This window comes from Equus asinus, chromosome 1 (genome assembly GCF_041296235.1).
Source record: "Equus asinus isolate D_3611 breed Donkey chromosome 1, EquAss-T2T_v2, whole genome shotgun sequence".
In the NCBI taxonomy this organism is placed as follows: domain Eukaryota; kingdom Metazoa; phylum Chordata; class Mammalia; order Perissodactyla; family Equidae; genus Equus; species Equus asinus.
The window spans coordinates 105,524,790-105,539,228 of NC_091790.1; the positions used below are offsets into that span (position 1 = coordinate 105,524,790).

Consider the following 14,439-nt stretch of genomic DNA (forward strand, 5'->3'; position numbering starts at 1 on the left):
TGGTTGTATATTCTAGTTGTAGGTCCTTCTGGTTGTACTATGTGGACACCACCTCAGCATGGCTTGATGATCGGTGCTAGGCCCGCACCCAGGATCCGAACTTGCAAAACCCTGGGCCGCCGACGACGACGTGGAGCACACGAACTTAACCACTTGGCCAGGGGGCCGGCCCATAACACTTTCTTTACTGGAAGAAGTTGAGTCTCTCATTTCCATGAAATTTTTCCTAGCTTTAATTCCACTGGCAGTTCTGTAATCATACTTTTTTTCTATTTTAAAATAAGTTGATATTTTATTGGTATTTTATAAGCATCACAGCATCCACTTACTTTTTCTCTTTTTTTGAAAAAATTGGGGTATATTTTACATACAATAAAATTCACCCTTTCTAGTGTTCAGTTTTAGCAGTTTGACAAACATATATAGTGGCATATATATGTGTTATAGTCTTATATAGTCACCACCTTGATCAAGATAGAGAAGAGTTCCACTGGCCCCCAATTCCCTCGTGCTCCTTTAGAGCCAATCTCTCCCCAGTCCTTGCTTCTGGTCACTGATCTCTTTCTGTCCTATAATTTTGCCTTTTCCTGAATATTACATAAATGAGTCATACTTTTATATGCACTCATTTGCTATTTTAAATCGTCCCCCATCATTCTATATATTTGTTATCCATTTTTATACTTATCTTTTGAATTCTACTGCTTTAAGAGATTGTTAATATGTTATGTTCTAAGGAACCACACAGATAGTCCGTGCAAACTAATGGGTTCACCTAATGGAATGACAGAATCTCAGTGATGGAAGACATCTTAAAGGTCACCTGGGTCAAATACTCATGCAGCCCATCTTTAGTGCAGTAGCCGTTGAACAATGTAGCACCTTGTATTACAGTTTCCAATTATGTGCAGAAAGAGCCCCCTCCCCTTAGGAGTATCTTCATTCCCACCGGCAGCAGCCTTGACCAGATGACTTGCCCAGCCAATTGTATGTGAGCAGAAGTAAAGTGTGCCACTTCTGTGTCAAAAGTTTAAGAGCCATTGGGGTTCTGCCCATTCTCTTTTGCCTTTGTGATGAGAAAGGGCTGTCTCAGGGAGAGGCTGCTTCTTCAGCCTAGATCCTAGAATGAAGATGTGCATAAGAGCCACTGCTGACCTGTAGCCAACATGTATTATGAAATCAACCAAGAAATAAACCTTTGTTGTACCCCACTGAGATTTTGTGCTTGTTTGTTACTGTAGCATAACCTAGTGAAAGCTAAAAGATGCATATGTCCCATCCATCGGGTTGTTCAATGTTTCCTCACTGACAATCTGTGTCATTAACTTTTCTTAGCACCAAGGACTTCTCCCTGGGACACTCTTCCCCCAGATTTTGTATGGTTTAGTCCCTCATGTCCTTTGGGTCTCTGGCCAGTTCAGAGACTGACGCTGTCGACCCAGTATAAAATACATCACGTCCCCATTCCTGCCACCCTTCACCCCTTCCATCTGCTCTCCTCCCAGCCCTAGCATAAAAGTGCCATCAGGGACTCTCTTTGTTTTTTTATTGCTACATTCCAAGTCAAGATTATGGCCTAGTATGCTATGAAAGCTCAGTAAGTACTTGTTGAGGAATGAATAAAATGAATACAGACAAAAACAAAAGTAAGTAAGCCTGGTTCTTGTTAATCTGGTATGATTCTTTTTACTATCAGATAATAAAAACTATGTAATGTGGTATGTCTCCCCTTTCACTTGACCTCTAGTTCCAAACCTTCGTCTAGGATTCTTCTTTTCCTAATAAATAGCTTTTAGTCTTTCGTGCTTCTTGATTACAAGCGGCTTTGAATCCTCAGAATTACACAGGCATAGCTAAGTAAATGCAAACATATATCCATGAAAATATTGTAGGATAATTGTATTGTCTTTACACTCGTCTCTAACACATCAGGCCCTGTGACGGCCACTCGGCATGCATAGGACAGGCCCTCCAGTACCACGCCTTCCTGCTCCTCCAGTCTGATTTCCTGCCACCTTAGACTCCTAACCTTCACTTCAACAACAGCCAAAACTGTTCACAGGACTCCGTAGACTCCATGTTCTTCACACCTTCTACTCTATACTGAATGTCCTCTTAACTTCTCTTCACTTGACTAACTCCTACTGACTTTTAAAAATTCCTTCATCCATCCATCTGTCCAGCCACCCACCCACCCATCCTTCCGTCCATCCATTCCTGAGCACTATTATGAGCTAGGCACTGTTCCAGCTCTTGGGCCCCATGGTGAGGCAAACAAAGATGCCTATTTCAGGGCTTACCTTCCAGGACAAACAATACAGATTATAGATACATTATATACAAATATCCTCCTCCACAGCACCAGGGCCAAGTACACGATGCTGCTTCTACTGCCCGATGCAGCTACAGTAAGCATGACCCATAACACTTAAAAAGAAGGGAGGAAAAAAAAGACTCAACCATTTCTGAGATTTTAAAGCTACATAGAAGGTAAGAAGTGTTATGGACAAAGGAAATAAAGGAATGCAGGTAGGGGAACAGGAGCATTCAGGGGCAAGAGGGTTCAATACTTTCTGGGGAAAGAGGGCTTCAGGCAGATGGAACAGTGCGTGCAAAGGCCTTTGGGTAGGAGGACATTTAAAGAACACCAAGGAGGCCAGAGTGCCCTCATGCCGAGGCCAACTGCATTGAAAGAGAGAGCTGCAGGAGTGAGGAAGCAAAAGAAATTAGATTGAAGATGTATGTCTTGGAAACACAGAACTGGCCGTAAACATAAAGATCAGAAGCATTCTCAGTTTCTGAGAGAACTGGATTCCCAAAGAGGCTGCAACTCTTTAACTTCTGGAAACTTCAAGCAACCCTTCAGCTCCCAAGCTTCCATAAGCCATACACAGACTGAGGAAGCCCCCAAAGAAAGGTATACATATTCCTCAACTTTCTCCTCAGACGTAGACAAGGAAACTAACAGAGAGCGAAGAATCTTCCAGAGGTATAGCCAGGGGCCAAGGAGAACAGTGGCCAAGGCTGCTTCCCAAGGGATGCCCAATGGAGGAACCTCTCCCTGTTCTAGGTAGGGGGAACTTCAAGGTGACTGCCTACCGGAACGTTAGAATGGCTGTGGATAAACAAATTGTGGCATATTCTTACAATGGAACACTACTCAGAAATGAAAAGAAAGGAACTACTGATATCTACAACAACATGGGTGAATCTCGAAAACATGACGCTGAAAAAAGCCAGACATCAAAGAATACGTACTGTACGAATCCATTTATATGAAGTCCTAGAACAGACAACGCTAATTGATAGTGACAGAAAGCAGATCAGGGTTGCCTGGTTGGAGGGAGGGGGTTGAAGACAAAGGGGCACAAGGGACACTTTCGGGATAATGAAATGTTTTAGGTATTGATTGCGGTGGATGGAATTTGCACGGGTGTATATAATTATCAAAACTCATTAAGTTGAGCACTTAAGATCCACACATCTTATCGTATGTAAATATCAATTAAAACAACAAAACAAACAAACAAGAAATGTAATATCACTTGCACATGAAATTTCCTAACCCCAAAACTATTCCTACATCCTTTACCCCGTAGAGACTTGAATCTGGAGAGTCAGAGAAAACCAGGGCAGGTTTCCTGCCAGCACTAAGGGCGGGAAAGCCATCTTTGGCCTTGGTTTTTCAACTTGCCTTGAACCTAATTGCTTTTCCATGTTCACGTTAAGCAGTACTCCCTAATGTACTTTTGGTCATTAATTTAAATGTTATACTTGACTTAACTGGAATGGTCACATTTTGATATAAATCTCCTACGTAGCAAATTTATATTCTCCATTTGTGTTGCCCACAATTAGTGGGTTATCTCGGCCTGTGTAATGAGAACAAGTCACGAACCTGAATCACGTCCTGGATATAGACCCACCTCTGCTGTCCCCTTACCCTTTTTGCTGCGTATTGTCACTTGCATTAAGGCTGTTTTTATCTATATTTTCTGCCTAAATCTAAAAAAAAGCAAAAATCCAACACGTTTGCATGAGTCTATAACGGGGCCTTTATTTTGCCACATCAAATAATCATCTAGTTCCCACACTAGGGCATTCACAAATTACATTTTTAGTACAGCTATCTGTGTTTCAAGACAATAAGTAAAATGAAAGACTTTTAAAGGAGTTTATAAAGTCTATGCCAGAGCAAGCTTAGTCGTTTTCTTTCTTTGAGGTCTATGGTCATTATTAGTCTTTGTTCACAGGTGTGGGTTTACTGACAGTCACCTAAGCCAAACCCCTCTGCACATGAGACAGACAGAGACACAGGCATGGAGGGACCCGGAGTCGTGATGGTGGGAGGTACCTGGAAGCAGAAAGGAGCTCTCGACAAAACTTCACCCACTTCATGTGGGGAGGACACAAGGTATTGAGGAGTGGGTCATTTCTAGATCTTATATGAGTTTAGAGCTTTTCTGAGCTTGAATCCCAGCCAGAACTTCCATTGACTTCCCTTAAAATAGTCAGAACCTAGACCCCACCTTTGGCATCTCTGAGTTCAGAGTTTATCTCAACCTTAGTGCATGCTCATAGGAAGTCCCACTGGTCTGTAGTTATCCCAGTGGACAGGCCAATGTACAGCCTGCCATACCCACTGTCCCTTCTGCTGAGGAGGGAGGCCCCAGTGTGTTTCTTAAGCATGTTGCCCATGTTTCGCACCACGCCATCCTGGCTTCCCCTTCCACCCACATTACAGCTGATTGGAAAGGAGTGGACACCTCCACATGGGCACTCAATCTCTAGTCTGGCCAGTGACCTGTGAGGTAGCCTAGGGTAAAAAGGCTCAGCCCAACAGGAATTTGAGTTTTGAGGAGTCTGCATTTTAGCTGGACGTGGAGATAGGGATAAAGACAGAGATGATGGAAATAGAGCTAGCGATGGAGAATTTCTGAAAGGTACATGAGTTGAAAAGATGCATATATTCAGAGGAGACAAAATGGAACCAAAATTATGGGTAAGCCAAAAGTCAACAATGCAGTAGAGAAAAATCATGAGGAGGGAGCAGGAGAAGATGGGAGACAGGCTTTCAGTCACCGTGGGAGTGGGGGATAGAAGCCTGCCAGCTCAGAGGGGAGAATGATACAGCCTATAGCCTAGTGGTTCACTGGATTCTCCAATCCCTAAACTTTATTCCAGGATCCCTGAGGCTGGGCTGCATGGCTGTTCCTAGGATTCCACAAGATTTCAGCCTCCTTACTCCTGCCTGTTTCCTTACAGGAAGACCCTATCACTGATTAGACAGGCGTGCATCTCTTTCTTGCATGGAAAGATCTGAAGAGAAAGGAAAAACAATCCTTAGTCTGTGCAGCTGGGTTTTTTGCAAGGCAATGTGGTCTCTTTCTCAGCAACGCAAAGTTTTTGCTGGATAAAAATCTCAAGAGCAAGACCTTCAATCATGCTTCAATTATGAAAGAGAACTCCTCTTGGCCTTTGGGACATGAATATCCTAACAGAAGCAAAAATGTTCCCAAATAAGTTATCCTTTCAGTCATTATCCTCAGCTAGAGGCCAGGGGTGGTGAGGCAGAGAGGGAGAACCAATGGGTTCACTTATCATAGTCACGTGACTCCCCATCATCCTAAGATGCTCAGAATCCGGAGGAGCCTGTTGGAGGTGGTGGGAGAGTTCCAAGTGAATTTTGAAAGAGCTCCCTAGACCAGCCTTCTTCAAACTTTAATGTGCATAAGAATCACCTGAGAGTCTTAAAAATGAAGATTCTGAGCAGTGGGTCTGGGGTGAAGCCCGAAATTCTGCGTTTCTAACAAGCTCCCACAAGATGCTGATGCCACTGGTCTGGGGACCACGCTTACAGAAGGAGACGGTGCAGAGAAAAGCCACTCTCCGTGGAACATCATGTCATTAGCGCTCATTAAAATACATGCGTAAATCATGGCCTCTGAGGCTCTGAGAGCTATTCCATGTCACTTGGTAGGGAACGTAAATGAACCGACTCTCAATCCCTTTAGCAAAAAGGAAAATGCTTGGAAACTTATCCCTGAATTCCAAACCATTAAGAAAGGGGTGTCAGTAGTTCTTTTTTCTCAGCAAATTTGTAGACTTTGAGCTAGAAGAGTGAACAGGCTGGGCATCAAGGTTGGAGAATAGTCAAGAGACAATTCCAGCTGGCTGAGTTGTTTCATGAATAAAACCTTAACACTGCATAGTGAAGAAAAGGAGAACCATCTAGAACTAAGCACATCATAGGGAAACAGGCCCTACTTCAGACTAGGTGTTTAACACAAATGCCTCCCCATCACACTGACCGATCCAATCCGTTTTATAAAACTACCTGAGAAAGTGGGGCGTCTATCACAGAGAGGCAGGCATACCAGTTGCTTCCAAAGACTCTTAAAAGCCTTGGGCTAAAGTTGCTGTGCTCCTTGTCTAGGGGCGGGCCATGGGGAGAGGGAAGAGCCTTCCAGCGTGGCCGTCGACTATAGAAATGTGTGTAAGGACTCCTTCTGAGCTCTTGTAGCCCATTTACAAGATCGTCACCTTAAGAGAGGATGAGATTCAAGGACATCTAGGACTGGCTCAGTCTCAAAGTTAGCCAGGATCCCTGCAGTTGACTTTCTAGCCTGCCAGTCATCCACCCACCATCCCCACAATCCCACTACCTTCTGTGATGTAACCTGAGAAGCTAGACAAGCCATAGATACTGCCTACAGATAGCTGGGGCTGCAGTAGGTTCCCTAAAAGTGGCGAGATCACCCATGGGTAGGCTGCTGGCCAACAAGGTGACTAACCGGCATTGCCTTTTAGGTGGTGGACATGGATCTTGGGGGCCTTGCAGGTATGCGACATTTCCCTTATTACCCTGAGTATTACACTTGGACTTCCCACAGGGTGACCCAGTCTTTCTGGTTTGCCTGGGACTTTCCTAGTTTTAACAATGAAACCAGTGAAAAGTGTTCCAAGAAAACTCCCAGTGCCTGGCAAACCAGAATGGTTGGTCCCCTCTCAGACTAGTGAGGTCTGGATGGTGAAGAAATCACATGGGAAGATATGAAAGGAACAGAAAAGCCCAAGGAAACTGGAAGATGGAACTTTCCTGGATCCTAGCAGTGTTTTAGGAATTGGGATTCATCCATAAGGATATTAAAGAAAAAGGTTTTGGAGGAGGGACTGAGGTGTTAAAGCCTACTAGGAAGCTTTTCCTGCAACTGGCTGACTTGAAACTGAGAGGTGTTTTATTTTAATGACATTGCCTCCTCCCTTCCAACATCATTGAAAGTTCAAAGATAAAGGGAGAAATGTTCCCTTGTGCTTGTGTAGTAGACAAGAGCTTGACCATCAACTCCAATACACTTCTGAGGATGAGGCCAATAGGAAAACTGGGTGGGAAGCACCAAGGGATAAAAAGAGCTGGCATTCTTATTGAACTTACAGAATCAGGACACAAAACTTAGGATGCATGTTCTGAAACCAAAGGTGCCAAAAAGAACCAAATTCCAAACCATAAGCTACTACTAAATTTGATATTTAAAAAAGAGAGAGAGAGAAAGAAAATCTTGTTGGAAGCCCACATTGGACCAGGCACTAATTTTGAACCCTTAAAACAACCAGGTACTAAAATCCTAAGAATATCAATCTGTAATAAAAACATAACAAACCTGATTTTTTTGGACTCTGACTTCGGTGTCCATCTTAACCAAGCAGGATTAATTCATGACCTAGGAGTTCCATGAGCTTATGTTTATTTATAATATTCAATATTCCCATAAGCACAAATGTTGCAAATGGAAGGCTGCATTTTGATAATGCCCATTTCTTCATTAAGATTTCATCATCCACCTACATTAAAAAGCTTCTCCCTACACGCTGTGGCTTTCACTTTCACCTTGTTTATTCCTGCCTTATTTGCTTAATCTGGAGATCTGGCTTCGCAGGCACTCTCAAATTTGAAACTAGCAAAGTTTGCACATTAGTGTGTCCTGGGCATGCATGATTTATGAAAGGCAGGTTTCTTGGCACAATTTAATGCTACAGAAGAGACTTTGTTTTAAACATTAAAGTGAAAGTCAAGAAGTGGCAACAACAGATGAGATATTAGAATATATAGCTGTAAAGAAGTTTGGGTCAAGAGTTAACCAATTCTTCCTTGGTCTATTTTTTAACCTGTGGACTGATACTCTGACCAATTTAATAGGTTATAAGAAGCCCTGACATCTGATCAATGAAAAAAGTGCTCTTTCTTGTTATTCGGATAACTTACCCAACCAAACCCTCACTCTGCAAAAAAATGTAATTGCCAACATTTATATCAATGGAGAAAACAAACATCTTTGACCAATCCAAAGTATATTTGTCTTCTCTTTATTAGGCGTGCTAATCATATTCAGGTCATCTTCCACCATCAAATTCTTACTTTTACAGAGTCCTTTAGAAATCAATCTATCAGCCAGTGTCATCAAGTCTCTCAAAGTCAAAACGGCCATAATATCGAGAACTACCCTGAGTAAAACTGAGTCCAACCCTTGCCATATGCCCATGGAATACAAAGGCTCAATATACAAGTCTATGTTTCTCATTGCTAAACATGACCTTAAACAATAGAATTTTTGTTTGAGTTATAACTAAAATATACTTACTAAGCAAAAGAACAATTAAATTAATCATTCTAAATGATACCTTGTATTTGAGATGTTTCAACCACTTCACACACAAAGTCATGTCTAACCTTTCTTCACAGATGGTTAAATTGAAGAACTCATGAGATGATAACTCAGGTCCTCACAATAATTTTACTTCTAAGTTTGTCATTATTGCTCATAAATGCTTCCAGAAGACCTGAAAGCTTTCAAACCAGTGTTAGGAAAAGAGGACCGATAATGCCCATGGCTTGAGCAAGCTCAGGATTCACAGATAACTTGTAACTTTGCTTCCTACATAAGCCTGCTATAACGTTTATGGTGGAAGCAACTCTGAACCACACTCAACATTCAGGCCACTTGTCCACTTCACAGAACTCTGGCCAGTGGATAGAGCCCTACACGGCACATGGACACACTGGGTTACCTTGTAGATTTTGCAATGGCAGAGTCATAATGCCTCCAGCTGCAGCTGCGGCTACAAGCCCTTGGATGTTGGTGAGATTCGCAGTAGGCAGTGTGAGGACCAGACCTTGTTGCCCTCCTAGCTGGCCGGCCATGTTGAAGGGGATGAGGATAGGCTGGTTGAGGGCTGGTGTGCCTCCCGGCATCACGCCAGCCACAGCGGAGGCTAACTGCTGTGCCGTCAGAAGAGGCTGCAAGGAAACAGAAAATCCCAACTCACTTTCCAGTGGAACATTTTATTTGTGTTTTTGGAAACTTCTATTTGGTTTGGACTTCCTCTGAGGAGCTCAAATATCTTTAAAAGTAATATCTTACACATATATTATTCTTTCAATGAATTTTCATTTGATCCAACCCCTATATATTTGAAACTTTCTGCTAATTTATTCTGTGTTATTCCAGAAAGAACTCACTGGGATCGGGGATTTGTTTTTTTGGTTCAAAATTAGCAATAAAATTCCATTTTTATCTATTAAATTAGCAAAAATAATGTAAAAGATTTACTGATTGCTAGTAAGTCTGTAGTGACATTATTACGTGGACTTAGGACATGTACCCTGGCGTAAGCCTTTTGGAAAGCAATTTGGAAATTCATATTGAGAGATAAAAAAATATTCATCCCTTTTTGACTCAGAATATATTCCTGGGCTATAGCCTGAAGACATAATTCAAACAGAAAAAAGATAAATGTATGAAAATATGCATTACATTTTAAAGTACATAAATTTTGAAAAACAGTTTGTTACAAGACTAAACTTAATAAGACATTACATAGTCTTCAAAATGGATCATTATGACATCTCTTTAGAGAAATAGAAAATGGGGGCTGGCCCTGTGGCGTAGCAGTTAAGTTTGTACGCTCCGCTTTGGCAGCCTGGGGTTTGCTAGTTCGGACGCCGGGCATGGACCTATGCATTGCTTATCAAGCCAGGCTATGGTAGGCGTCCCACATATAAAGTAGAGGAAGATGGGTACAGATGTGAGCTCAGGGTCAATCTTCCTCAGCAAAAACAGGAGGAATGGTGGCAGATGTTAGCTCAGAACTAATCTTCCTCAAAAAAAAAGAAAAGAAAAAAAAGAAAAATAGAAAATGTTTATGAGAACACATAAAATAAACTGGATAATAATCAAGCAAACAATGAAATCATTATTAAAATGGTAAAATTGTATATGTATAATGACAAGATCTAAAAAGGGATATAGAAATACAAAAATATTGGATGTGGCTAAATTTTAAAATCTCCTAAGATTTCTTTTGTTATCAATCTAACATTCTTTGCCCAGTTAAAATGGCATTAAAAATACATGTTAATTTCCACTATTTGTCCAATAGCCATTGTTTCATAGGGAAAGGAACCCTCATAGGTGTGCTCTTCGGGCACCAGACATATCTGAGCTTGATGTGGGCTCTTGACGAGGATGACAATGGAGGGATTCCCACCCTGGCCAGGCCAGACGACCTAGGGTCATTGATCTCAGAGTCCTGGATCCAAGACTTTCATCGCACCCCTGTGGGAGCTTTGTGAGACATGATCCCACGTCTGTTTTCCTTCTAGAGGAACCAGTACAACACTCTTCTTGAGGGCTTTTAACTTTTTTGTTTTTAGTGCTTCATGATTCTATAAAGTAAAAGGTAGCTGGATAGAGACATGGTACAAAGCCCCGTATCTGACAGCCAGCACTATTCTAATGCTGCTGTGTGCACATCAGCTCTGTCATCCCACCAAGGAGATACAGAGAACTTCACAACTTGCCCGGAGTTCCCTATCTAGTGGGGGGCGTGGTTCAAGTCCAGGCAGGCGGCCCCAGAGCCCAGGTTTCACCCCCTTCTCATCACGCCCTCTCAATACACAGAACAGACTTAGAGAAGGGGGGCTGTTCACTTGAAGAATGAGGGGAGGAGGGCTGAGCCCACCCCTGGCCATTCCCTACGGTCTCCCTTCAAGGCCCCTTCCAGGGAGCCCTCTGAAGAAGCCCTGGGGCTTCAGGCAGCCAAGTTTTAGAACCATTGCTCCAGATGCTGTGAGCCTGGCTCCTAATTAATATATTTGCTAGACTTTGCTAAATTCTCACAAAGTAACTGAACCTCTCTTTAAAAAAAAATAAAGTTACTCTAAAACACAAAAATAAACATACTTTTTAGCAATAAGTATAAAATTATAAGCCGGTGCTCAGATTGCTGGTGTAATATCACTGCCAATAAAAATATCACAGTAAGGGGCCAGCCCGGTGGCACAGTGGTTAAGTGCACACATTCCGCTTTGGTGGCCCGGGGTTCACCGGTTTGGTTCCCGGGTGTGGACATGGCACCGCTTGGCAAGCCATGCTGTGGCAGGCATCCCACATATAAAGTAGAGGAAGATGGGCATGGATGTTAGCTCAGGGACAGTCTTCCTCAGCAAAAAGAGGATTGGCAGCAGATGTTAGCTCGGGGCTAATCTTCCTCAAAAAAAAAAAAATCACGATAAGAGGGAGGGCAAACGTGTAGTCCTCAGACTGCACACAGTTCCACAGATTTTGGAGATTTGGGCCTGTAACATTTCTTTAAATTGAATTTGCAGGCTTTAAGCAGGGCATGAACTTTCCAGTTTGTCATAGCGCCTGCCACTTCTCACTGTCTGGGTCTGTCGTGCTATATATATAACCCAGAGGCTTTAGAGTTTGTCACCCCAGTATGTTCACACACACACACGCACACACACATACACACATGCATGACGTACGATGTCATAGCATGAAATTAGCAAGGATGTGGCTGCAAGAAGCCAGCAAAACTCCCTAAGCTTCCATAAGAGCAAACGTCTCCCCAGGTTTCCCGTCCTTGAGCACAGAGGCATCTGTGCTTTGAGATGGATCTTGGGCTCTGAGGCCATAGGGAGATTTGATGGCAGCTGGAACGAGAAAGTCAAGACCAACCCATACTCTAAACTTGGATTTTCAAGCTTTGAGCTGGTGAGTTGACAAAGCACTGAAAGTGGTTAATTTCCAGGAACAGCAATGACAGCAAAAGAGAGAGAAGGGCCCAAGAATCAGCTTCTTTGTCCATAAAAGCTGAGCGAACTCTGAAAGCTCACACTAAATGACAGAAGCTAAAAAAAAAAAAACCAGCCCTGCCTTTCATAATTGTGTTCGACATCTCCATATAACCACACCAGGCTGCAAAAAACATATATTGGACTTTAAAAAATAATGAATGTATTTCTTTATTAATGCAGGAGCTGCATGTGATGTACTGTATTGTCAAACCCAATAAGCTGAACTTGCATTAAAATTGCATTAACTTTTTTATATTAAATCACATCTTGTATTTCACAAATGGCTATAGTAAGGTTGAAATAACTTAATTTTCTTCACACTCCAGTCATTAAAGTTTTACTTTCCAGAAAACTGCATGGTAACCAGCAGCACCATTGTAGTGGGTTTTCAAAAGAAAAAAAAAGTTTCCAAATGATTAAAACCAACATTGCCTTTAAAAAGTTCTGCAAACACATTTTTTTTCCTTGATGGTATTTAATAAATAATGTAGTCATCCAGCTTCCCCTACAAAAATTTATCACCCTGTTTGCTCTGTTGGAGTTAATTGGATTTAACTCATTACTATTTATTTGGTTATTTATATGGTTAAACCATCCTAAATGCAGCCTGTTGGAAAGCACTTGAGACATACTGACCTGTGGCCCAACCGGGAATGGGGGGTGGGTCTGACTGCCCTGGTGTTGGTCAGGAGTGCCAGGATCTGAGAGTGCCGGGTTTCCTCTGGCCCCTGCAATTCAAAAGAGAAGTGCTCGCTTAATATGAGATCCAGCCCGGGAACTGCACTTGACCCCATTTTCCTGTGATGTCACATAACATTAAGGCACAGATGATATGCCAGTGTGGCTCATCAATAGCTCCAGTGCTCAAATCACTTGTCAACTGCATAAATTATGCTAATGGACATTCAGGATGGCCCAAGTCATTGCAGGAGGTAGAAGGCTATGACAGCTGGGAAAGTGACACTATCATCAGTCGCGCTAATAGGCTTGCATTATATATCAGTTTGTGTGGGGTATGCCACTGCATCACATGTGTGGGAAACTGCATCCTTTACATGTAGACTGGCAACAGCTAATCTAATTTCCCAAAGGCGGAGAAAGCATCATCTCAGACATGACCAAGTACATCTATATGATCCCTTAATATGGCTTCGTACCCTTAAGCCCTTTTCCCATACGCCCTTCAGACACTGACTCTTAGAAATGTGTTTCCCTGAAAACAAAGCCTTTTTCAACGTTGCCTTATGTAATGTCCTAAAAATACTATAGACCTCCTTAAGCAAGCTTCTTGGGTGCTAACTGAAAGAGTAGGAACCCCACGCTTCCTCTAGGGAGCCCCACTATGCTAAGGATAGAATACAACTTACTTCCTTTGCTGGAGTCCTATTGGATGCCGACGCATGAAAAATGAAATCCCACCAAAACAGCCAATCTTTCAGACCTTCTTAAACATTCTGGTTTCCCCATGTGAGCTTATGTGCTTTGTCTCAGGACAAATCATAGCAGGCAAGATAGTGGCAATGACAATAAACACACAAAGAAACCAACAAGTAAATCTAGAGGCATTTTTGAGGGTTTTTAGTTGTTAGTCGGTAGCTTTTGTTTTCTTGGTGTTTGAAATCTGATTCCCAGCCATTCCTAACAAGATCTTCATTCCTGATGTTTTTCCTGTGAATAGCAAGTGGAAGACAATTCCAGCCCTGTTTACCGGCATGCCATGGATGACCAAGAAAAAAAGATAGGATTCTGTCACACTTATAAATTTTAAAGCAGGTATTATTGGCTCATTTAAAACAAATTCTTCTATATATTCTCCAAAGGGATAGACTTATAAATAATGGAAATGTGGAAAAAAATACTTCAGCACATTAAGTTACAAATAAAATTGACTGCTACATATCATTCAATTGACTTCTATCTCCACAGCGATGTGTCAATCAGAACAGCATTTTATAACAGGATTAAGCAATAAATGTGCAAAGCCATTATGCAGAAATCTGAAAATCTGATTAATTTGTAATATTTTTGGGGGCAGAAAGTCAGGAATGGACATTGCTTGGGGAATACTTACAAGCATTCTATTGAAATTTCTAAATTGATTTGGAACAAACTAATAAAAACGCAGACTTGCTGACATTTTATGAAGTGAATTCTGTCAAAATATGTTTGGCATTTTAATGATCGCTGTCATTTAATAACAAGAGTAAGATGACCCATCATAAGATGCCACCATCAATTTCCCCATAACGTGGAGACTTTTCTTCTAAATTTTTTATATGTGATTTACTTACTATGCTTGA

General features: G+C 41.9%; 1 protein-coding gene across 2 annotated transcripts in view; it reads right to left on the reverse strand.

Moving 5' to 3' along the window:
- Positions 1-14,439, reverse strand: part of POU6F2 (POU class 6 homeobox 2) — a 450,158-nt gene that overhangs the window by 236,979 nt on the left and 198,740 nt on the right. For both annotated transcript variants that reach the window (XM_070504520.1, XM_070504519.1), the window contains exons 3-4: positions 12,776-12,867; positions 9,067-9,295 (exon numbers count right to left, since the gene is read on the reverse strand). In XM_070504520.1, coding sequence (XP_070360621.1) covers positions 9,067-9,295; positions 12,776-12,867 — 321 coding nt within the window. The remainder of the gene's footprint in view (positions 1-9,066; positions 9,296-12,775; positions 12,868-14,439) is intronic.